At 36.7% G+C, this 26752-nt stretch overlaps 1 protein-coding gene and 1 long non-coding RNA gene across 7 annotated transcripts in view; both read right to left on the bottom strand.

The window, feature by feature from the left end:
- The window catches only part of CCSER1 (coiled-coil serine rich protein 1), a 695877-nt gene that overhangs the window by 303052 nt on the left and 366073 nt on the right, over window positions 1–26752 (bottom strand). For all 6 annotated transcript variants that reach the window (XM_084516947.1, XM_084516950.1, XM_084516951.1 and 3 more), the window contains one exon: window positions 15712–15789. In XM_084516947.1, coding sequence (XP_084373073.1) covers window positions 15712–15789 — 78 coding nt within the window. The remainder of the gene's footprint in view (window positions 1–15711; window positions 15790–26752) is intronic.
- On the bottom strand, window positions 1399–3070 carry LOC311435684. The gene is made up of 2 exons (XR_014692311.1): window positions 3017–3070; window positions 1399–2299 (listed from the first exon to the last, which is right to left on the bottom strand). It is a non-coding gene; the product is annotated as an uncharacterized lncRNA (long non-coding RNA).

Below are 26752 nucleotides of genomic sequence, written 5' to 3'. Positions count from 1 at the left end.
CCCTTATGGGAATACACTTTTAAGTTAACTGCATCATGAAGATTGCCTGTGCTGTTGTGTTGAATGATTCATGGGGGTGCTAGACATTCTTGTGAGCAGGTGAGCGATTATGATTTCCATAAACCAAAAAGAAAAAAAAAAAAAAGCAAAAAGCATATGAAAATATCAGAGAAACAGAGTTGAGTAGAATTGGGCTCTTATACTTCATTTATACATCTGTTCATTTATACATCTATGACTAATTTTTTTTTTAGCAAGTGTCTGCAAGTTATATTTCCTCACTATTTTTTAAGCCCTTTGTGTACAGACTCACAGAAGAGAAACAAATTACAGTGGAAAAAGGTGAAACATCTCCATATGACATGGGAAGGACTACGTAGAGAGAAAATAATAAATAACTGTACAAAGGAATATTAACCACTTTACATTTCCTATCAAATAACATGATGTAAGCTTGAAATATACATTTTTAGAGTTATCTTTCCATCCCTATAAAAAAATAATTTGTAACACTATACAGAGAACTGACCCATCACAGTACCAGTCAACTCTCTGTTTAATACCATATTGAATGGAAAGTTATCTTAAAATATAATAAATATTCCTTAGGTACCACTTTTCTATTTAAACTAAAATTACAATTTCCCACATGTGCTTGTAACCAGGGAGATCTGTTGGCACAGCCAGCTTGGCTCCCTGGTTTGGCCAGCAAAGGAGCTGCAGAATCTTTCTTTGGAGCAAGATCAGCCCTTTGAGTAAAGCACAAGAATAACTTACAGCTGGAACTTGAATGCAGGAAATACAGAATCTCTTCCCCACCCTGAGACCAAGACTGTGGGTAATACCAGAAATACAATGGAAACTCTCTCAATGAAAGAAATAGAATAATAATGCCTACAGGAGTTGTATGGGAGTGCTGTGAGGATTAGTGTTTGCAAGATCATCAGCACCTCAGAACAAATTAATATTTATGACGATCAGTCCCCTCAAATTTACATTTTGAAACATGCCCGGACAGTATGTGTGTAGCATATATATGATTGTGGTACAAAAAAAAAAAATAAATAAATATGACAGCTTCATAACATTTGCTATTTTTTTCCAATTAATTTCATTTACTCTAAGGACATTTTTCTGTCTAAGAGGTACATACTGCTTTATAAAATGCATTAAACAATAATAGTGTTGTTTTAATTTATGGACAGTGTTTGTTGTTTTTTTCTTGTCATGATAATGAATTATCATTTTGCTATCAATTTTGCATGCATGCTCACACATCACCAAGAATAATTATAGAAATCAAATGAAGGCTAGTGGAATGAACCATTTTGAAGTTGTGGAGGGTGAAAAAACATTCAGAAGAAGAAAATAAAGCAGAAGGCTTAAAGGATTAGTAACCTAAAGGCCTGTATGCATTATTAATTCAAAAAGTATGGCAATAAACATAAAATATACAAAGTTGTAACGTAGGAGTGTCCTGAAGAATATACCACAGCACAAAACAAAATAATGATGATACCAAGAAGACACAAGTACCATTCTGGTCACTTTTAATTATGACACATACCTATTATCACAGCTAAAAGTCTTTGCTGCTTATTATTAGGGATGTGCAAATTATATGACTTATGATCTGCTTGTTTCCTGCCTGTGCAGAACAGGAGAACACCTGAAATACTTGAAATTTCCATGGACAGAAAAAGCATTTCTCATCCAAATTTAACTCCGTATTGGTTTGATAAATGGAACCCAAGTGTTCTAGTTCAACACACTCCTTTCTTATCCACAAAACCCTTGCTGGTAGTGTGCTGCTCCATCAGCAGAGCACAGTATGGGCAGAGCAGCAAACGTACATCCAGAATTGTGTATAGTAAGAAACTGTCCTACTGAGCTTTCAGATACAGGAACATTTACTGTCTGTACAAAGAGATTGAAAAGTTGATCAAGCAAAGAAAACTGACCTAAAAAAAAAGCCAAATAATCACACACAAATGGTAACAAGCTAACATTACATGGAAGTAATCTCATTTTACAGATTGATTTCAATTTGCAGATTGAAATCAATATTGGGAGTAGGAAGAATTAGGCCCATTTTCTTCAGACTTTTTTTTTTTTTTTTTAAAGAGTTAGTCTTTCATTAGTGTCAAACTCAACACAGAGAAACCAGTATGAAAATTCTTTTATCCATGCACAAGTCATAATTTTCCCACCAAATCAAATACTACCATAACCTCATCCCACTTTCCAGTCGCAACACAAGCATGAAAACAACATTCAGTATCTTCAGTTTCTCCTCATTCTAGTAAAAAAAAAAAAAAAAAGGGGGGGGAATTAACAGGTTTTTTTTTGTTTTGTTTTGTTTTGTTTTTTTTTTTGTCAGTCATAGATTCTTTTACACTGACATTGCAAATTAGCTCACTAATGTTCTAGTATCTTTCTAAATCAAATATTTAATGCCACCAGTTTTCTTCCTATTTCTCTCTCATATATTTATCGTACCTATATTTTTTTTTAGAAGATATGAAATTATATTTGGTAGATTTTTGCTCAGTGAAGGTTTCCCAGGAATTTTAAATTTAACGTAGTCATAGCAGTCTATGAAAGAGTTGTGGCTTTCAGTATTTTAGTGAAAGATAAAGGAAAAAAAAAAAAAAAGAAAAGAAAATTCAGCAACAGAATTTGCTTGTGAAAGCGTGAAAGCTCGTTATTTAATTGACTTTGAAACCAACTCTATTCTTCAAATCTAGTCTTCCCTATGTTCAGTTTTAGATACTTTTTTTTTTTTTTTTTTCCCTGAACCTTACACCTTACTACTACATGAGAGAAGATCATAGAATCACAGAATATCATAGAATAACATCAACTGGCTTCCCTTGGTCAACTAGATGGGTGACTTTGTCATAAAAGGAATTTGTTAAGTTTGTTAAGCAGGATTTTCCCCTTGTGAGCCCATGTCAGCTATAATCACACTGTCCATCAGGTGTTTTTTCAATGACTCCCAGTATTGTCTTCTTACCAGGCACTGAAGTAAAACTGATTTACTTAGGTCAGCTGGATATTTAGGCATCCTGTTAGAAGCACCAGAAACCAAGATTCAGTCTGTAGGTGGGGGATTATGTGCTTCTCCTTTTCACATAAATCATAGAATCTTAGAATCATAGAATATCCTGAGTTGGAAGGGACCCTTAAGGATCATCAAGTCCAACTCTGGACACCGCACAGGTCTACCCAAAAGTTCAGACCATGTGACTAAGTTCACAGTCCAATCTCTTCTTAAATTCAGACAGGCTCGGTGCAGTGACCACTTCCCTGGGGAGCCTGTTCCAGTGTGCAAACACCCTCTCTGTGAAGAACCCCCTCCTGATGTCAAGCCTAAATTTCCCCTGCCTCAGCTTAACCCCGTTCCCGCGGGTCCTGTCACTGATGTTAATGGAGAAAAGGTCTCCTGCCTCTTGACACCCCCTTACGAGGAAGTTGTAGACTGTGATGAGGTCCCCCCTCAGCCTCCTCTTCTCCAGGCTGAACAGGCCCAGTGACCTCAGCCGTTCTTCGTACGTCTTCCCCTCCAGGCCTTTCACCATCTTCGTAGCCCTCCTCTGGACACTTTCCAACAGTTTCATGTCCTTTTTATACTGTGGTGCCCAGAACTGCACACAGTACTCGAGGTGAGGCCGCACCAGCGCAGAGTAGAGCGGGACAATCACCTCCCTTGACCTACTAGCGATGCCGTTCTTGATGCACCCCAGGATACGATTGGCCCTCCTGGCTGCCAGGGCACACTGCTGGCTCATATTCAACTTGCTGTCTACCACGACCCCCAGATCCCACTCTTCTAGGCTGCTCTCCAGCGTCTCATCGCCCAGTCTGTACGTGCAGCCAGGGTTTCCCCGTCCCAGGTGCAGGACCCGGCACTTGCTCTTATTGAACTTCATGCGGTTGGTGATCGCCCAGCTCTCCAACCTATCCAGATCCCTCTGCAAGGCCTTTCCACCCTCATTCGAGTCCACAACTCCTCCAAGTTTGGTGTCATCAGCAAACTTGCTCAAAATACCTTCTATTCCTACATCCAGATCGTTTATAAAAATATTGAAAAGTACCGGCCCTAAAATGGAGCCTTGAGGGACCCCACTGGTGACCGCCCGCCAGCCTGACGCAGCCCCATTTACCATAACCCTTTGGGCCCTGCCCGTTAGCCAATTGCTCACCCATCGTATGATGTTTTTATTTAGCTGTATGGTGGACATTTTGTCCAGTAGGATCCTATGCGAAACCGTGTCAAAAGCCTTGCTGAAGTCCAAAAAAATCACATCAGCTGGTTTCCCTTGGTCCACCATACGGGTGATCTTATCATAAAAGGAAATCAGGTTAGTTAGGCAGGACCTACCCTTCACAAACCCATGCTGGCTGGGACCAATGACTGCTTTGTCCCCCAGGTGCGCCTCAATAAGTTTGAGAACCATCTTCTCCATGATTTTACCAGGCACTGACGTGAGACTGACAGGCCTGTAATTGCTAGGGTCTTCTTTCTGACCCTTCTTGAAAATCGGCACAACATTTGCCAGCTTCCAGTCTACCGGGACCTCTCCAAATTCCCAGGATCGTTGAAAAATAATTGAGAGAGGTTCCGCGATGACGTCCGCCAGCTCTTTCAGCACCCGGGGATGAATCCCATCCGGACCCATGGACTTGTAGGGATCCAGGTGGAGTAGCAAATCCCGCACACGTTCAGGGTCGGTTGGGAGTTTGTCATCCCCACCGTCCTGGTCCTCCAGCTCAGGGCACCCTGGGTCCCAAAGCCCATCATCGGCATTAAAGACAGAGGCAAAGAAGGCGTTAAGCATCTCTGCTTTGCCTATGTCATTGTCTGTGAGGAGACCTACCCTATCAAGGAGCGGCCCTATGTATTCTTTAGTTCTCCTAAAATATGAAATTTGTCTCTGTTTTGGAAGGATCCTGCAATGTGGAGGAAAAAAATCAACCACACTTGCTCATTCCTTTCATGCTTTCTGAAGACATCCAGAAATGAAACAATTCTAGCAAACAGTAATGTTGATTTCAAGCAAGAGAGATTGTCAGACACCACTGGAACAGAACCATTAGGGGATGAAAACAGTGTTCTAAAGTGAAATTTATCAAATTATGATGATCGGGCCTATACAATACTACTACCTACAAGAGTAAAGAACTGTCCCGGAGGTACAGGAGGTTTCTGTTATTCCTGATTCTTAATCAGGAACCACAGGAATCATGCTGCTGACAGTGATGAACTTAATTACCTGCTGTCTAGGAACTGAACTGAACTACTCAGCATCAAGGAAAAAGGATTTCTCCCAGCTCCTTTAAATCCCCAGTTCTGTACTTAAGGATACCTATCAAGGCATTGTTCATGTATCTGGATCTGCAATGCCTTGCCCTTAATCCTATCAAAATTTAGGATTATTTGATGTCAACGTTCATTGTCCTCTGCTCGTACTGTGCTTTTCCCCAAGATCAAAAGTGTCAGGAATTAACTGCAAAATTGGATCTAGTTAAGTGAAATTATGATTTAATCACATGCAAAGCTGCCTTTTCTGAGAGCAAACAAACACTGAGTTTCACAGATGCAGATATGGAATAAGATAAATCCACTAACCATTTTACACCTAAGAGAACTTTTTTTTCCACTGTGCACTCATTAAACCAATCTTTTAGAACTCCTCTTTCTAATTCTAAAATCTGTTATAAGACTACACATAATAGTGCACAGTTTTTCACTTCAGAGCAGTGTAAATTTAAAATACTTCAAAAACATTATCCAAAACAAATTGTGTTCCTCATTCTCATTTATAGAATTAATCTTGGTTTGAAGTTGTCATTTCTAAGAGGTAAGACAAGTTTCTGTTCCTCTTTTCATTAACTCCCCTTGAATTTCTGACAGATGATCTACTGACTGTTCTGTTCATTTTTCATTTGGTCAGAATCAAATTACTAAGTCTGCATAAGGGCTTTTTAGTCCTCCCATTGCCAACTCCTTCAGCCATGAAGGCACTATTTTTGGTGATTTTTTTTTCAACTGCAATTTATAGGCTTCAAGTGTTTATAGAATCTAAAAATTAAAATATTTGTTAAAAGCGTAAGTTATCAGTAATGTACATGAAGTAGAAATGCCATTTTATTCTTTCACAAAGGGGAAAACTGATTTTTTGCTCAAAAGTTAGAAGGGCTTAGTGAAAAAGCTTTAAAGTAGATTTGAAGGGAGAAAGGGATAATACCAGGCTTGCTGATGATAAGCCATGGGATGGCATGCCAATATTCAACAGACAATATGCCAGCATGGTCCTTCAATCTGCTCCATGACATGAGGGATACAGTGGAGCACATTTGAAATGTTTCTACACCAATGCACACAGCATGAGGAATAAGCAAGAGGAGGTAGAAGCTTCAGCTCAATAACAGAGCCATGACACGATGGGCTTAAGCAAAACTTGATGGGAAGTCCTGCGAGTGGTGTACTGTGATGGATGGTTCTAGGCCCTTCAGAAGGGACAGACAGGGCGGTGCTGTATGTAAGGGAGAGGTACGATAGTTTTGGGAATACCAAACAGCTGATAAAAACAGGTCCAGGAAATTCCTGAGGCATGTTAATGATAGCTTCTTGGTACAGGTACTATGGGAGCTGACTAGGAAAGATGCTGTCCTAGATTTGTTGCTTGTAAACAGAGAAGGTCTTGTGGGTGCAGTGGTGATTAGTGGTCATCCTGGCCACAGTAGCCATGAAGTAATCGAGTTTAAAATCTTTGGTAATAGGTAGAAAACTGCCACCAAAACTTCAACTCTGGATTTGGGGATAGCACAATTCAGGCTGCTGAGGGAACTAGTTAGTGAAGTCCCTTGGGATTCTGCTTTTGAAGGTCTTAGGGTACATCAGTGCTGGTCACTTTTTAAATGCTTGCTCCTCCTAAGAGCACAGGAGAAGGCTATTCTGAAATGCCACAAGCTGAGCAGGCAGGGCAGAAGGCCAATTTGGCTGAGCTGGGATGACCTTCTACAAAGATAGGGAATGGTCTAGAGAGCAAGAAGTATGAGGAGGGTCTGAGGTTACTTGGTTTGTTCATCTTAGAGAAGAGACTGAGGGGAGACCTCATGGCAGCCTACAGTTTCCTCACGAGGGGGAGCAGAACAGGAGGTACTGAGCTCTGCTCTCTGGTGACAACAGCAGGACCTGAAGGAAAGTCATGAAGCTGCATCAGGGAAGATTCAGATTGGATATCAGGAAAAGATTCTCCACTGTGAGGGTGGTTTGGCACTGGAACAGGCTGCCCATGGAAGTCGTCAAGGTATCAGTTCTGCTGGAGTACAAGAAGCATTTGTGTAACACTGTCAGACACGTCGTCTAATTTTTGGGTAGTCCTGCATGAAGCCAGGAGTAGGACTTCCCTGTGATCCTTGTGGGACCCTTCCAATGCAGGATTGTTTATGATTCTGTATTTCCAACACTGTTAATGCAACACACCAACAGCCTAAAGGGTATAGCCTTTTGACATTCTAAAGAGAAATAAATGACAATTGCTCTCCACTGCCTCCATCCCCAATACTCTTCAGCAGTCCCACTGATGTCTTATAAATAAAGAAGCCCAAATAGTTTTCTTATCCTACATATGTCAGGAGATATAGTTTTCCTAGACTACTAGAATAATCTGTTTCACTCCAACATATTTAAGAACTCTTTAAGAGATTAACATTCTTTTACTTATCCTATGCTTTTAGGATTTAGGGACAAAAGGAAACTTGAGGTATGAAAAGGTCACTGACATTTATTTCATTTATAGATAATTATCAACTTATTGAACTGTACTGGAAACAAGGAGAAGGGCATAGAATAAATGGAATGAAGATAATACAGTTTAAAATCAGAGTACATCTCACATTTCAGAAACAAAAAACTTACCCCAGTTATACTATAACCATGTTATATTTCCAATATTTAAATATCGATTTTTTTTTTGTTAATACTAATACTGAACTAGTACTAACACGACCCAGCCATGCACAGGGTTGGTGGAGAAGCAAAGAGTACTTGGAAAAGTCACAACCAAAAATTGCAAATCACATGGTTCAGTGGTACCACATGATAAAGTTCTCCTATATAGTTTCCTCGGGAAAATTAAATATCCCAACATAAACACTAGACTCAAACACAAGATTAGAGATTATGAAGAGATACAGAACAAACAAAGGAACAGACCCAAAAGTGAGAACAGCAACATAAACATAAAAAAGAAAAGGGAGAGGGGAAGAAAAAAAAAAAAAAAAAAGCATTCATCACATTGCAATATATATATATATATATATATATATATATATATATATATATATATATTGCCTGCTCTACCAGGGAGGCAGCTGAAGGAAAGCCAGAATATAGCTGGGTTTCTTAAGCAGCACAAGGTGTTTATATTTCAGCAATTTAAATTTGCCCTTAATTTCAGGTGATTAAAATTAACAATATATCCCACTCTCTGTAATGGCTGTCTAAATTGCCTACTGAAATATCTGTATTTTTAAGTTCTATGAGAGCATTTTTGACACCAGTCGTTTATTTTTAGTGTTGTACTTTTCAGACATCCAACTTGATAAGAATTTCAAAATGACAACCCTGTAATTCCCCCAGTAAAGAATTATGTTTGAAAACTTGCCAGTGGGTCATTATTGTTACTAATTTAGATTGTGGGAATGTTTATACCCATTTTAATAGAACAATCAAATAAGTTTTTACCGGATGTTTTTCATTAGGAAATTTATTTGACAAAGCCATAACTTTTCTCAGACACATGTTGGTTTCCATGCAAGTCTCTTACAGAGGTTTTAGGAATGGAAAATACAATCAGTAGCCAGGAAAAGAAAAAAAGAAAAAAAAAAAAAAAAAAAAAAAGAGGGAGAAACCACCAGCTACTGTTAAAATACTCATCTGAGATGTTCAAATGTTGTTTTCAAGTCCATGAGCTTGTTTAATTTATTTTAGGGAGAAAATGTCTGTTGAATCCAATATATATCAGAAACTGTAAATTTCAATAAATGTATTCTGCTATTTTCAATAGTCCTAAATTTTAGTTACAATGAAGGAAATATATGGAAACACTCCAGTTTTCTCTCATTGATCTCATTGATGACAATACAACTCCAAAAATTTTTTGCTCTCCCATGGAGAGTCAAGAAAATTTTTCTACATTGTCTTAGTGATAACATGTTTTCAGCAACCTGTAATATTACAGATATTATGACTTTCTGATCTTTTTTGATCTTTTTACTCAGCAGGAATCTTACCCTGTAGGTATGTATCAGAATTCAATATACGATAGCATATCTACCCAAAGGAATAAATCCGAATTGACCTATTATTTACCCTTGTAGTACTAAACATACTCATTTTCATGGTTTACTGGAAATACTGTTAACTAAAAAAAATAACGATGATCATTCTGCATGCCTATGGTTGAAATATCATTCTAGTGGTTGAATCATTATTTGCATTTCTGGTAGCTTTTGGAGATTTTAGTAAGAAATATCCTATTTCTATATGTGGCTGGCAGAGAAAATAATTGACGATGCATTAAGAGCATCAATTGTGACATAGCCAATGTTTATCAATGCTTTGAAATCTTGCACTGACCCTCATTTTATGAAGAAAATTTTGATAAATTAAGGAAAAAGTACTAAAAAAAAACCTAACACGTTCACAAAATTTGGGAAAGAAAGGCAGTTATGATCAAGGCATAGATAGAGAGAAGGAAGAGGAAAGAGATCTGGCAATACAGGTGCAGTTCCTAGTTTCATTTACAATTCTTTCAGTCATTATATTGGTGACACTAGGAAATTATTTATGTTGCATGAATGTTGAATGATTAAATCACATAGAGTATTCCTGAAGTTGTACAGCAGTATCTTCAGATCATACAGTACCTTCCATAACCCCTCCTTTCAAAAACTGCAAACTCCTACACTGAGCAGGGCAGCAGACGTAAGAACTGGGCTAGAAGGAGTGAAGTTGTACCTTCATTGCCCTTCATTCAAGTTGCCTGGGATAGAAGGGGAGTGTGCCGGGGAAGGTGTTTTTTTTTTTTTTTTTTTTTTTCCTATATCTTTGTCTACTTTTAACATTGATTGGCAATAAATTAAATAAATATCTCCCAGGTCAAGTTTGTTTTGCCCAAGACAGTAATTGAAGAGATCTTCCTGACCTTATCTTGACCTACAAGTTTTTCACCTCATTTTCTCCATCTGTTCTGCTGAGGAAGGGAATTGAGACAGTGGCTGGGTGGACACCTGGCAACCAGCCAAGGTCAACCCATCACACTCAGAAATTGTAAGTTACAATTGGAACCTTTTGTCAAAGGCAAAAAGCCATTTGATAATCTGAGCTACACAAATAAGACATGAGGAGACTTATAGAGAGGGAGTACCAATACAGGAAATAAAAGCAAAGAGTAGGAGGAATTAATCTACTGAAGATGAGAGACTGGTTTAAAATAAACCAGAGATCAGGGCATACAGATTGGGGGAGGTGGGATTGAGTGAGTCACGCTTTTATAATTCTCTTTACTTTAGTAGAAATACTGAAAACAGTTTTGTAACAGAAGAAAAACAAAACAAATAAACAAACAAACAAAAAGCAAAAGCAAATACCTAGATGCTTCAAAGCTCCCATTGCTGCTCAGAGGAGAGAGAAACTCAGAGAGGGGGGTAGAACAAGAGGGACACGAGCTAATAGTCTCCAGCCCATGACTAAGAGTTACTGAAACCTGTTTTGTATCCGCTCATGAGTCATAACGCCCATGTGATTATTTCTAAATGTGATTTGAAAATGAAAAGAAACGATACATTAAAATGGTATTTTCCAAAGTGCCAGCAAATACTAAAAATATTGGAAACTGTATTTAAGGCAGAGTGCTTAAAGGGGTCTGTGTCAACTAGCGTAGCCTTATGAAGTATAAACCCAATTTGTTGTCAACTTTGCTGACTAACTTCAGATTAGGACAAGACCTTATTCTACAGCTAGACAAGTCACACGCTGAAAGATAAATTAATTTGCATAAGAGGTGAATCTTATGGTGACTGTCTGATTATTCCAAACACCTGCACTAAAAATATTAGTCTGATAACTGACAGGAAATAAATTGTACCTCCTGATAGAGTTGTATACACAAATATCACAAGCTGCAAGAGTCATGCCCATTATTTCAAAGATCTGGGTCACAGAGCCTCTAGAGCTATGGGATGATTGGATGAATTATAGCATTGACCTAATTTAACATCGACCTGTACCTTACCAGACCTACAGCAATGGTAACTGCTAAGGATTGTTAGCTTTTACTACTCATGTTGGCACTTCCATTTCTTACTCAGGGAATTAGCTTCAAGAATATTAATTACAGAAATCACAATGCTTTAAGATGATAAATGCTGAAGAAAATTCTCAGCTTCCTCAAAGCAAAAAGTACGTTTTTGTTTTGTTTTGTTTTTTCTTATGTTTAATATCAATTAGTAAAGCATGGTTGAGATTAATTGTGGAATTCAAATACAATTAAACATTTCTATAATAATTATTATGGTTAGCATTTGCAGTGTGGTTGTGGCTAACAACCAGTGAGACTGTTGCTCTTAATAACAGATGTTTAATAAGGCATTATAAGATATCTTATGGACTAAAGGGCTGTCTTCTTAAAAGTTCATGCCACTATACTGCAGAATATTATTAAAATAATGAAATATTTTTAGAATATTTTTAAAATAATGAAATACAATTATAAAAAAGCATGATATAGTGACTAGGAGAAAGAAACAGGTTCTCAAAAGTGGATGACACATTGCTTTGTAAGCTAACCTTTCAGAAATACCTCCGCTCCTTCACTGGTTTTCAAAATGAAAGGCAGCATTATTTTTAATTACAGATTATGAACACAGATATAAGTAGTCATAATTAAAAGTCTCTCACATTTGAGCCAGCTACAGTATTGTTGCTATAGCATAGAAGGACACTTGAGTTAAGGTTGCATGACAAATATCATTCTGTTCTGCTGTATTTCAGATTCTTAACTTGGAAATTTTTCAACTGTGACATCACTTCTTTTTTTTTTTTTTTTTTTTTTTCCCCAAGGTAAGGTTCTAATTCTTCAAGGAATATTATAGAGCAACAGAAGGATAAAACCCTGTTCAAAGGAAGATAATTCCCTACTACAATGTTTAAGTACAAAACCACCAACAACAAAAAATATGTTCTTTTGTGAGAGAATAAATTTTTCTCATAATATAGGGAAAGATTTGTGGGTTTTTGTTTTGTTTTTTAATAACTTTAACCACAGAAGACAGCAAAGGATTAAAAGCTGAAATTTCACATCAAAATAACCCTCACAGAAAAGAGGTAACTTTGAGTGTTTCATCAAAAAATGGTTTAGAAAAGCTTTCCAAAAACACACTGTATGCATGAATGTCTGAACAGAATTTTTCTCTAAGCTTTTAAAGAGCACAGCTATGGAAGGCTGCTCCAAATGCAAGTGTGTCACTAACTAAAGAGGGAGAAAGAAATCTGAAGCCACAAGAAGAATTGGCTGTACTTTTGGCAACTGTGCAAAGTTGCTCTTTCCTCAAGCAAAACCAGCTTCCATTAGTATATCACTATTTGCAACAGTTACGGAGTGAAGGCTGCTGAATGGCATTTAAAATACTTTTATGTTTTCATTTTCTCAGGGGGTTAGGTTTAAATAGTGATGGGGTTGGCTAGTTTTATTTCTTACTCATATTCTTTCTATTCCTTTTGATACATATCACTTACAGTCCTCCATTGGTACTTAACATGAACATAACAATTATTCTTTACAACTAATGGTATACAACGGATACAGGTGGAGCATCTGCTACTGTACTGGAAAAGACTTCCCTCTAAGTATTTCAGAGTATGGTCTCACATGGTTTGGATCTTTCTGGCAGTATTGCATGTCATAGCATGCACAATGTAATGTGAAAACAGTACCTGAGTTCACTGTCACTAGAACTGAGTTGCAACATGCAAGCACTCCCATGGGCATCATGCTTCCCACTTTCCTTGGATTAAATTCAATATCTTAAAATGTTTTTGAAGAAGCTTAAGTCCTCCTTCATATTTATAGAGCACATATCCTGTTGGTTTAAAAATCATAAGCATCTGCTTTGGTAAAGTTGGATGTAATAAGGGTATGATGGCAGGATTTGCATTCTTTCTTTATACAGAAATGCAATCTTTCAAAGATAAATGGATAAAATCCAAGAAGGGACAGTTCTCTTTCTTGCTATAGAAGCAGGTACGATTGAGAATAGGGGCTTGTATTCTTTTCACAGTCTAATACAAAAGCTCATTAGCGTAGAGATCTTCAACTAGCCCAAAGATATGCAGAGTTTATACTGCCCTGCTTCATTACACCTGTGTTTTCAGAATCACAGAATGGATTTTTTGTTTGTTTGTTTGTTTTTAATCTTTTCATTTCATACAGCAAGAAGTTGGGAAGGGTTATTATCATGTTGCTAAGGGAAATGCATCACCCTATCATCAAAGGCCAATATTACAGACTGACGTTTTTTGGAAAAGCTTATGGCTTGTAAAACCAGTCATTCATATTACTACTGGAGCAATATTGCTCTTCTGGAGTGAGCCAGGAAGGAATAACAGAAACAGTTACATTTTAAATTACTTTTACTTCTATTTAAAGGCATTGGCTTTGAGATGTATTTGACTTTCTCTTAGTCTGGCCTGCAATTCACTTAAATTCCATAGGAAAATGTAAAATGTATCCCATTTTGAAAATTGATTTAAAATTAAAGAATAAATAAAGCTTTCTGACATTTTTTTTTCCCTTTCTTGTTTCTTGTAACATTTTCTAACGTAAAAAATGAAAGGGGACTTTTAATATGTAGAAATGCCTTATTTTTTATTAGAGCAACTATTCCACTTCAAAGAAGCCATTTACAACCCATTTTCAGCTATACAAGCATGATTTCCTCTAAAAGCAAATAAAGGCACTATGATGTATTTGTCAGAAATCTCCTGATGCGAACAGACCAATGCTGTCTTACTTCAGCTGAGAATTTAAACATGAGAGTTTACTATTTCAGTCTAGATTTTCTTACCTCTTACAGCTTTATATAAGTTGAACAGCCCCTTACTCTGTCTGTGAAGTATCTTACAGATTTCCCAGGCAGAGGGAGAAATGATAACTACAGGATCTGCCTTAGAACGCTCAGCACTTTTCAATGTATTTTTCATGTGATTTCTCAAGGGGAAAAAAAAAAAAAAAAAGTATGCACTCTAGTATCTTGGCAACAAGAGACTCAATTTCAGCCAAATCTGACTGAGAGACAAGGATCTTGAAAATATTGAACACTTGAAGAAGAGGGAGAAATCTGTGGATAGTTGGCCACGAAGACCCCATGTGTATACCTACTCATTAAACCACTGAGCAAGCCATGTCCTTAACCTTTCCAGTAACAGGATTCATCTGACTAGCTAGTTGGTTATGAATAGTAACTCTTCCAAAAACACAGAAAAAAAATGGGAAAAACGGGGGGAGGGAGGAACTTGAAAAGAGATATGGGAAACTGAGTGGGCACAGCAACTGGAAGTAGGACATTAAGGGGACAGTGCAGGTGAGACAGGTCATAAGAAATGAGAAGAACTTTTATTTTTTTTGTTTTTATGGGCCTGGGCAGGCTGGGAGGAAGCTGGTATTTCCTGCACTGGAGATGTGTGCTGGAGAGGCACACATCCAAGATTATGAAAATTGATTAATTCAACTTCCTCAGTCTTAATTCAGTGTCATCACAAAGACATTGTAGACAGCTCAAGCTACTACCTGCTCTTATCCAGTAGGGAGGAACTTACTGGAGATATGGGAAATTTTGAAAGGGATGCTTTTTTAAATGTAGCTTTGACCATTATATGCCACACATTTGAGACACTGGTGCTGAAAACCCAAGTCCCCTCTTCCTTGTCTCAGTCAAAAACTGGCAATGAAACCACTTGGCTTGCAGCAGCAGCACTGCTCTGAACACACGGGTAGCCTCAGAAGTTCTTGTACAGAGTCAGGCTCTGTCTAAAGCCATTCCATGTCCCTGGGCTGCTGGATACCAAAGAAGTGAAATGGAAAAATGACACAGGGCACCTTTTCCTCACAGCTGAAACCTTACAAAGCTGTGGATATTACCCCCTCATTTATTATTAAAATTAACTAAAATTACAAGCCTGTGGCTTACACTGGATTTACACTGAAACTGTACATTGAGGTATCTTTAACATCTCTTGTATCTTTGCAGTAATTGTTTCTTTAAAACATGTAGTTCAAATGCAATACAAAAGAGAAATGTGTTAAAGAAAATGAGATACACACATATATAGAAATGCATATATCAGAATGAATCACTAGCAGATGAGACGTATAAAAATATAGTCTTCTTTTTCTTAAACAACAGTTAATAGCTGTAGCCTCTTTTGTTACTGGAAGAATAATCCTCTCAAAACCAAGAATATTTTCTTCTAGTTACTTATTAAAATCTGCATGGTATTGTGATACATAAGACCTGACATCTGCTTACATCAGAGTAATTTAAAAAAAAGGAAGCAGTAGTAATAGCACTTTATAGTGCATCAGATAGCATGGACAGCCAAAGTGCAAATACAGTATTTATTATAAAATGAATTAACTGTACCTTGAAGAGTAACGGCTCCTCAGGAAGAGGGCTAACAGGGAGTGAGGTGGTGCTACTAGCCGGACTCATGTCTGTACTCTGAAAGAAAAGCATACATGAGTTTGCATTTGCAGTAGAATGTTGGAGACACCTTCTTGTATTTGGGGGAAAAAAAGAGCTCAAAAACAGCACTGAAAATCCAACAGAACAAGATTGACAAATCTTGTCAATTCTCGTCTGTACTATATTTATCAATAATTAGTTAAAAAAATTAAGTATTTCACAAATGGGTAAGTACTGAATATTTCATTTTGAATTAACACTCCATTCAAAGACTGAGCCACATGCACAAATATGTAAACATAACGCATCTACAAAAGAAAATATGATATATGAGAACAAAAAATGCTTTCATACAAAACAAACAACAATATACAATATATTTTATTTATTTAATTCAATGGTCTGATACTAAAGGTAAAATTACCATGAAAATATATTGCAGGAAAGTATTTGAATCGATGTTTTTTGTTTTGTTTTGTTTTTTAAAAAAAAGATCCCTTTCACATGAGTAAATATATCTTATAACTGAGCACTAATATACGAAAAGGAACAGTGAACAGCAATGTTAATAACTAGTATAAGTCATTATACCTCAATTGATGTATCAGGACAAAACGACTAAAAGACTGATATAAAAACCCAGTCTTATTTGGGTGATATTTTAGTAACCTGTTGGCTAACATAGTCATCATTTTTTATAGATGAGACAGGTGTGAAAATAAGTGACTGTGGAAACTCTTTTGAATTTGGAATGGTAATAATGACAGAAGAACAAAATCTAATTTAAGAAAATGCACATATGATACAAGAGTGTTCTGGAGAACAGTAGAATATATAATACTTCTTGTGAAACAAATTCTTGATTGCTAAAATGAAAGGAAAAACTTTAATAAGAAACAAAAAAAAAAAAAGGACAAAAAAAGAAAAGATGCAATAGAGACTACAAAAAACATATTTCCAAGGGCAGCCAGAAAAATATATATTTTTTCACACTGTGGCTTTGCAAGGCACGATGATTTAATGAATTCAGCTTATGCAATTAGTTAATCATGTATCTGGTTTCACATCACTATAAATCTATGATGGGACTCTTTTGATAAGCACAAATTCTGCAAGTGAAGAACACACCTGTGAAGTTATAACTGTGTAGGAATCAGAAAAATTGTATGCAGAGATACTGTATTTTATTCAACCAACTGGTAAAGGATGAAAAATTAACAAAATTTTGGATACCAAATCCCTATGTTAGATCTGTAATAGAAAGCACAAACTTCAAAGTTAATACCTATTGAGAAAATCATGTAGTTTAATTAGGTCTGTGTCAGTTATATTATGCCTAAAAGAAAAGACAACAGTTGTTGAATAAAAGGGATATAAGTAAAGAAGGAAAGATACTATCTCTTAAGAGAAATATCTCTTAAGAGAAATAAGAGACTATTTCTTAAGAGAAATAATCACATGGTGATTATTCATAAAAGAGAGAGAGACACACTTTAAAATCTGTGCAACACACCAGAGGTTTTTGGGGAATGAGGAAGATTATAACATATCAGAAAGCCAGTATATTTGCTGAATCCATTGCTTTGGTTTCAGTAAAGTTACAAATATTAACACTTAGACTCCTGCCCTTGATCATCAAGGAAAATGACTGACAATATTTACTAAACAGAAAGGAAGCATGGCTCTTTTAGATTAAATTCAAAGTGCAGTCAAAACTAGAGACCTCCTCCTTGAGAATGTTCTGTCTTAAAGACAGACAGTTCAGCTAAGGACAGCTTGTCTTTTAATTTACACAGAATTTGGGGAAAAAAAAAAAAAAAAAAAAAAAAAAAAAAAAAGTAGCTGTTTTCCAAACTAAATCAAGCACACTAATTTCCAATTAGAAGTGAGCAGAAAGACAGTCCATTCTTTTAAACAAACATTGAAACAGTCTCAGTATGAAAATCTGCAAAACACATTGGTCCCCATACTCTACACGAGCTGCAAATTCTTCACCGATAGCTGGAATCTAAGCAAGGTCAAAAAACACCAAGGATGCCAAGGTGGCTTTGACAAGAATTCTCAGGACACGTCCACATGGTGGCCTCAGGGGAACGTCAGTTCCTCCTGCTGACTGGACACAAGCCAGCCCAGGTCTGGACACCATGTTGATGTGGCACCATGCCTGCACTAACAGGGCTGCCACGAGGCAGGTTACATTAGTATGGGCATAGTGACTTATATAGCTCCTGAACTGCAGCTGCTTCGAGTTCGGCCAGTTTGGAGCACTGTCAGAAGAGCCTGTGTGTGACTGCAGCTGTCCACGTTTACGTACCCTCGGTGACCCCTACAGCAACTTCAGTTATTTTCCTCTCTAAGGAATGCAGAACAGCCTCTCTGTCAGTGCAAATTAATTAAATCCAGTGGCATTAACACAGTTTGTTATAGCAGAGAATTGAGTGAGACAGCATCAAAATTGTTGTTGTTTCTTGAGCTATTAAAATGAAACAAAACAAAATAACACACTTCCAAAATAATCACTGCTTTGAGAGGTGTTGTCAGCTTGTCCTCCTGAAGGGAAACATTAACCATTTCAAAACATGTAACACCTCCCACCTAAATTTGCTGACCATGGGGTATTTCTCTTAATCACACTTTGCAGTCTAAAGCTTCTCATAACCAAAAAAATTACCACTGTGAGGAATTCATCCAATGAAGACCTTTAATATGACATTTCCTAAGCCCATTCTGTTCTCATAAAAGCAGGCTGTATGTCTTAATTTTGATATATTTCATGTATAAATCAAGAAGAAAATGTTACACCATTTGGATATAGTAATGTCTTTTAAGTCAGAGTTGATATTAAACATCATTTGTATCATAATTATATGTATTAGGCAAAATCAGGGAAATTAGGACATTTTCTAATTTTGCAGTACCTTGCTCTGCAACCATAACATTCTTTATATACACTTTCAATGCACTGCATAACCACACAGATTTTGCAGACTTATCCTTTTCCCTTTACTGCTGGAAACTCCTGATTATCCTGGATGGCACGGAATTTTGCAAACCTTTAAATACCTAAACTCCATTTTTTAACAGATAGATATCTGAATATCAAGCAATTCAACTATTTCTCAAAAGAACAGCTAAGAAAAGTGTCTTGCCTGTGTCAAAAACAGTCTCATAATCTTTCAGTGTTTTTACACAATTTTTAATTTGGAGCAGGGTGTTAAAATCCAGCAAATGGATAACAATTTTGCTAACTGTTCCACATTTTCAGTGATCAATGCCCATGCTTTCTTCCTATTACTTGAGCTGTAAATATATATCATCCTCATTGTGCAAGTGAATAGCCAGCCCAGAGTCACCGCTAGGCTGTGTTAATCATTTATCTCCAGAGATAAATATTCGAAAAAGTGATTAACTCTCAGGAAATTTCTTGAGAATTAAGCAAACAAAGGAGGAAAAGAAGTCTATGAGAACAAACGTTTCCCACGTGTGTGTCTTGTTTGGTGACTGAGGGTTGGGATCCTCTTGAGGACAGAATCACACCAGTTTAGCTAGATGAAAGAAGCTATTTATGGATCTGCTTTGAAGTAGTTGCAAGCTTGGCATTGTTTTGCTTTCTTCTACTTGTGTTTACCTGTCTCAAAGTACAGCGTTTCATAATAATGTATACTGGTTCTCTAAGAGAATGCAGACAATGTTTTTCAAGCAATACAGTAGATCAAGAATATACAAATGCACATTATTAAGACCACGCTCTTTTAAAATCAAGAGTCATCCTTAAGTCTTCAGTAATTGTTCTTTAAATGAAAATAGATTCACCTCATCACATAAACTGGGACTTTTCTCACTTTAGAACCTTGTATTTAATCTGATCTTCTCTAGCAAGAGGCCTGTGTATCAACCTTAGTTAATTGTACCATAAAATATGGACTGTGTGCTATATATCACTCACAGACAGAAGCCAATTTAATTTGCTACAAGTGTTTTTCTACAAGGGTAAACACCACAAGGATAGTTGGCAGGCATTGACTTCTCTGGAGATCACTATCGTAATTTATTGATCCAAGAAGTTAATACTGACAGAGAAAACCTTCAGTGGATATTACAGCTAGAGACTAAATAAATCTTTATAATAACATACAAAAAGAAAAGACAATATGGGTACTTTATAGTTTTTGCTAAGGAGTAGTGGATGAGTGTTGATCTTACTTTTGGGATGATAGTTTTAGTTGTAATATGAATTATGCCACAAGGTATAATTTTATAATCTAGAAGTTGAGTACAAGTAGGAAATTAAATAAGTGCAGCAAGCAAGCTCAGGAGTGACATTTTGATATACTGAAGATAATCAAAGGGCTGTAAATAGATTTATTACTGGATCTGCACAATATATTTGTATGAAATATTATGCTTAAATATTATTATCCTGTTATACCAAGGAGAGTGAAAAAAGAAGGGGAAGTGATTTTCTCAAAGGTAGAAATGAAAGTCAAGAATTCACAAGTCCAAGTACTCTGGTTCTTCACTCAGAGTGTGCAGGGTTTCCCTATGTGCTTTTGGACTGGTGTGACTTCTGTAATTTCTATATTATTTAACACCATGAAGAGGTGGGTTTTGTTTATTTGTTTGATACACACACTTCCTGCAAGTAAAATTGCTTCAAACCATCAAAGCCAGCAAAATTAAAATTGTTTTTGGTAAGAAAAAATATCAGACACATTAAATGACCTTTCAACTTTTACCTTCCACCATCTTAGATTAATTTTCCCTCACATTTCTTATCTCACTCACTGACAAAGAATGGAAATGCCTACTTAAAATGCATTAGATCTACTTCCTAACACAGTTGAATAAAATCCAGGTGGTTATTTATAATTGTATTTCACATGTTTTTTGTTTAGTTAATTGTTCTTACTGATTACTAATACTTGCAGTTATCAACTGAGACATTTGATTATTGTTTTCATGTTTGTTATTGTTTTAATTTATCTGGCACATTCTCTACTGTTTGCTGCCCCCATAGCTTTGAAGGCTGCAAGTGTCTTGTGTCTCTGTCCCATGTTCTCTTAGCTCCCATCCCTGGGGAGAATCATAAACTACAGCTAATACCATTTTTTTGCGACTTCTTTTTATCCTAGTAAGCGAGGTGTGGATAGACAAACAAGTTTTTATTGGTTGAATTCTGTAGTGATTTTCTACCTGCACTTTGGATACAGGCAGACAGATTAGGCTCAATTCCTCTTACAACCTAAGCAAAGGTAATCAGCTAAAATGTGAAGTGCTAGTGGGAAATTTCCCCTCATTTAAGATAAGATGCTGAATTATCACCTAACAACATTTGTATGTCTAGTACTGTTTATTTTAGAAATAAAGACGTTAAATATGATATTGTGCACATTAATTTTCTTAAACAAGGAGGGAGTAGGATGAAAGATATTTTGTTGACTGCTATTTATTGCTATGTTAAAAATATAGCTAGAAAGACCTAATATGCTTTGAGCCTATTAATTAGGCTAAATTAATTATACCAGCCAGTAACATAAACAGTAGATAACCAGCCCATAGTTGCAGGGCTACAGGCTACAGTGGTTAAAATAGCTTAGAATCAGATTAAATTTTCACATTATTTAATTTATATTTAATTTACTCAAAATATTTACATTTACTTCGGTATATCCACATTCCTTACATTAAATGCAGAAGTATAAAAACACTAAAGTACTGGGAGCAAGTTTCTATTATTATGTTTTCCAATTGCTAGAAGAGGAAATGAAAATACCTAACATCTAAAACATCTGGCAGCTGGCACAAGGAAAACACCTTCTTACACATGCACTTAAATTTGTAAACAAAGTAGGAAGCTGAACTAAGTGTCTAAATAGAAGGTCAAGAATTGAAGGCTGCTGGCTTACAATTGAGTACCTGCAGGGGAAAAAAGCTCTCTTTTTATAAACACATTTCATTTTTCCTAATTAAAAAAAAAAAAAAAAAGAAAAAAAAAAATAATAATACATACCACTACATAACTAATAGAGTTACATATTAACAAATATCCCCTCCTTAGTTTTCTTTACTTCCACCTTGATTTTTCATTGCTCATCCTTCCCAATTGTTTTTATTTCCTCCAAAATACTCCTAATAAACAGGAATATGAGTTTCATTGGCCAGGTAACTTCTTGGAACCTAGAGGTTAGGTGAACTGTCCAATTTTATGTTCATTAATTCACAGGGGAAAAAACATATTCCCTAAATAGTGAATATTTCCTCAACATCAACCTAAACATCAAATTTATTCCTAGTTCATATCGAAAAACCCTGTTCAATTCCATCCGCAGGTAGAATGCCATTTTGAAAGTAATTTGGACAATGATTTGACGGTTAACATGTCTTTATATTGAGAGCTGCAGGATCATTAATGATTGTCACTGCATGAGCTGGGAATGTTACTATGACATATTATATTAAATGCAACTCAAGTCATATTTTTATCCTAATGAATAAGGTGAATAGAGGGTTGCTTCCACAGACATAAATGTTTCGTTGACAACACAGTGGAGAACTGATTTCTTTTAGCAAAACTCTACTCCCCCTCCAGTTTCTATTGTTTCTTTCATACTTCATTGACGATACTATCCAGCCTTGACATTTTGTTATTGTATATTCTTCTCTAATAATATCATATAACATCAGCTTTTTCTGCTCTTTCAGCAGTCGATTGAAAGAGCCAAGTACTCTCCAGGGATTTTAATCTGCAGGCTGCCTATTTCAATTTCTTTCTTTCTTTGCAGAAGACCCTTCAGGTACATATACAAGCTTTTTGGCTCTAACTGCATTCAGTTTTGCAGCAAATATGAAGGTTGTTTCACATAATGGCGTCAGTGATGTTTTATTTTCCCTTGAGTCCTAGAGACATTTTCTTTCTCCAAAACCTGCATCACAGCCCTAAGTGTAACCAGTAGTCCATACTAAAGCCATTGCCTGGATCTTGAAGAAACAAGTCTGCATCCAGTCGTGAAAGACCATACCAGCACAGTATGTCTGTCTGGGGTGTAGAGAACAGTCAGACTTGTTAGTGTCACTGGCACCAGCCTTGGGCAAAGGGGAATGGAGCAGCTTGTTCATGTTATCTGTTACAAAAACTTTGTGGAGGGAAGTCTGCAAGCTTGGTGTCAGAGGTTGCTGGAGGAGGGAGTTGTGTTGGTGGCAGAATAGAGTCTTGAAGGCCACGGTGCCCAACTGAAACCTTTTGCTTCATTATGTGTAAAAACAGATATTAAAGTTCACACCCTTGAACATGATAATGAGCTTACAGAAGTACACGCAAAACATATATGACTATAATACTTAATTCTTCACCCAAATCATGCTAAATGTCACCCCAGAAAGGGAACAGATAAGGCTGGGATATAAAAAAGGAAAAGAAGGAAAAAAGAGAAGAAGCTGAAGCTAGAGTGAGGAAAAAAGAGGTAGGAGGAGGAAGGAACGAAGAAATTGGAAACCTAGAAGAAGTTTCTCTTTCTCCTCCACCCAGACAAGGAAGCTTTCTTAGTATAAGCTCTGTGCCTTCACCCTTCAGTAAGGAATACCGAGGATAGCATTTTGCTAGCAATAATATCATATATTTACGCTATTGTAGTAATGTATTTATCAACAATTCCAAATCTGTTATATCTATTGCCTTATTAAATACATTCAACTTTGTGAAACTGTCTCAGTGAAAGTCCTAGCAGGCCTCTCAAATCGGCATGGTTGGACTGCAAATACTTTCAACTTTGTGAAGCTATTTCAGTGAAAGCTGTTAGAAGGGCTCTGAAACAGACAAATGTTGAACTATAAATACTTTCAACTTTGTAAGACTAACTCAGTGAAAGCCCTTAGCAGGACTCTGAGACAGGCAAGACTGTGATAAACTTAACGTGACATGGGGCTCTCTCAAGTTCTTACTACTTCGCTGCATACAGGCCTGTCATTTCTCTGCACTAAGTAAAAAATGCTTAGAAAAGAAGTAATCAAACTGAGAAGTATCAAATTTGATAACAATCACCTCTTCCTTTTCTTTCCATTACATATTCATGCATATTTTGCATCATTACCATGTCATAACCTTTTGGGACAAAGATAGAAGGTGGAGCCAAGAAGGAGCAGATCGCAGCATTATAGAATCAGAGAAAAGTTTAGATTGGAAGGGAACTTAAAGATCATCAGTGACCGAGAAGAAGCAGTGGAGACAAAGTGCTATAGACTGACCTCAACCCCCATATTCCCCTATTTCCCCGTGCTGCTCGGGAGAATGACATAGAAGAAGGTCAAGTAGGGGAAGGTGTTTTTAGCTTTTGTTTTGTTTTTGTCTTTTTCAGTTTCTCATTGCTCTAGTTTGTTAGCAATAGATAATACCTTACATTAATCTCCCCATACTGTGTTTGTTTTGATGTGACAATAGCTGTCAAGTGATGTCCCTGTCCTTATCTCAATCGTTGAGCTCTTTACATCGTATTTTCTCCCTCTTAGCCTTTGAGGAGTCGTCGTGAGAGAGTGGTTATGGTGGAGCTCAAATGGCCAGGTGAGTAAAACCACCACACATTAAAAAATTAAAAAAATATATAATTTTTTAATCTGAACTTAAATAAAGCCAGCTTGATTTTCATTAATAATTTGATGCTCAATTGTTTTCCACCTTTGGTTTTCATTGCAAGCATCAAGAACAATGTTGCCAGACTTTCGCACTGGTGTTTCTAATGCAAGGTTATATTTAATTTTTCTGTCTCTCTTGGAAAAGATTCAGATTCCTTGAATTGCTATGCATTTCACTTCAAACAAGCCACTTTGCACTTTCTAAATGTTGTGACTGCAATTATTCTCACTTCTTCATCAGTTCTCCAAAGGGTTTTCAAAATTTCAGTATGGAACCACTTCTGACAGGGTATTTTAACTTATTTAGATGCAGAGGCTTCATTCTCAAAACTATCTTGAATTCCCCAATAACAACTTAAAGGAAACATCTTAAACATCTGTACATCTGCTGCTAAATCAAGGGAGTCAGATTATTTTCTCCACTGCAAGGAAGGAAGTGAGTGACATTTAACAATCTGAAGTATGGTTTCCCTGGCTACAATGCTTCTTCTGTATGATTTTGTAGAAATATAAAGTAAATGTTTACTAAGTAAGTTTCACCATGTTATTTACTTCACAGCGTCTGTAACAGTAAAGTTCTCTAATGTTTTCAGCAAGTTGAATACTTTTGTGTAATGAGGCAATCTTTCTGCTCTTGAAATGAAGAATTTCTGATTATCATTGACACGGTTTCAAAGCATGCTGAGCCTGGTTTTTGGCTCAGTGAACAGCTTTCAGAGTGGAGTCTGGCAAAGCAGAACAAGTACTCTTTGATTTTGTTAATATATGGGACACCAAGTTTCTTCTACCTTTTGACAGCAGCTGTAATTCTCAAGAGAAAGATTAAGAAGAGGAAGGCACAACACAACATTCAACTCCCACCCTGGCAAAGGCTTCAACGGAAATCATCCCTTCTGCACAGTCTCCACAATCTTTCTAGCTCTACTTGCTTTTCTTTACTTCTCTAGTCAAATATCTGCTCCTCTTCCCACCAGTATCTCGCACAGTATCTTCTGTTTACAGTGATTCCCCCTCCCACATACATCCCATCACTACCACTACTCCTTTTATTCTGATCCAAACCAGAAAATCTTCCCACTTTGTCCTCTCCTTTGGCCTATGCCCACATCCTTCAACCCATATATATAGGCTGATATATATATATATACAAACATGCAAAAATTAAATGAAAATATCTCTATGTAATTGCTGTGATGCAATAGACATACAATTGGTTTGCTACTGAAAAAGAGATATGATGAAGCTAGTCAAATACCACACATCCAAAAAGTGTCAGGTTAACCTCTATTGGGCATAGCATCTCAGCCCCTAGCTCTGTACAATTTTGGGGAGGTTACAGTGCATTGCTTAAGAAATTGATGCAGCTTCCAAAGGAACAATGGATTTGAAGTTGCCTGTACTAGTACTTAGGCAATGTGTTATTTTTAGAGTCCTCACCTTTGTATTTTGTTTTCATTTTTGTGTTTATTAGTGGAATTATATATTAAACTTGCTGGGATATCTGAATAGCATTTTATAAAGCTATTAGCAATAAAATATTCCTTTTTCATTTATATTATGTCCACGAATACAAATGAGTATAATTTCTTTCTACCCTTCAACATTAATAGGGAAACCAGAGAGAAATTGAACACACCTTTCACATTCATCTAACTACAATAAAACACAAACAGCTTTTCAGATGAAAAATACTTTTTAAAAATAAATACTGTCTGTTTTCTTTGGAAGTGTTGTTATATCTCCACTATTTTGTGTATATATTTATTTATTTTGCAGTTGGGTAATTCTACAAAATGAGTTTAAGGTACTAGGCTCAGTCACCATGTGATAAATTGATATTCCTTGAAGTAGCTCTGGTAGAACTGTTACAAAAAGAAATCAGCAAGAATCAAAACAAATAAGTAGACATGTCAGCAAACTCCCAGGTTCATGCTCCGAGATAGGAGTTTATTCATATTCATGTTAGGCTATAAAGCCACTGTCACCCTGGTTTATCTGACGGCAATCTAAGTGGCTCCATTGAGCTTCTTTCATCTGCTACTTTTTCCATCCCCTTGCTTACACCACTACAATTTTAGTTCTCAGCAGCTGTCACTGCTTACAAGAATTTCTGCAGGCTCTGTGATGGTAAAAACAAAAGTTTTCTTGGCATCATTGCTGCATCTTTCACTCCTCAGCACCACAGAGGTGATGGCAGGTGCTAACACTCCTTGGCTGCTGCAGGGAGGCTTTGTGGTTGTCACTCTCTCAGCTGCTTCCAGAGGCAAGCTTGCAAAGAGTGAACGACATGTGACTTTGTAGTCCTAGTCATGAGCTATCATCTGAGTTACAGGCAGAAGTTAGTTCTCCAACATCTTCCTAAAACTGGAAAGGC

Source organism: Aythya ferina, assembly GCF_964211825.1.
Source record: "Aythya ferina genome assembly, chromosome: 4".
Taxonomy (NCBI): Eukaryota; Metazoa; Chordata; class Aves; order Anseriformes; family Anatidae; genus Aythya; species Aythya ferina.
The sequence above is the reverse complement of the archived record's forward strand: the minus strand, read 5'-3'. Positions and strand labels throughout refer to the sequence as shown.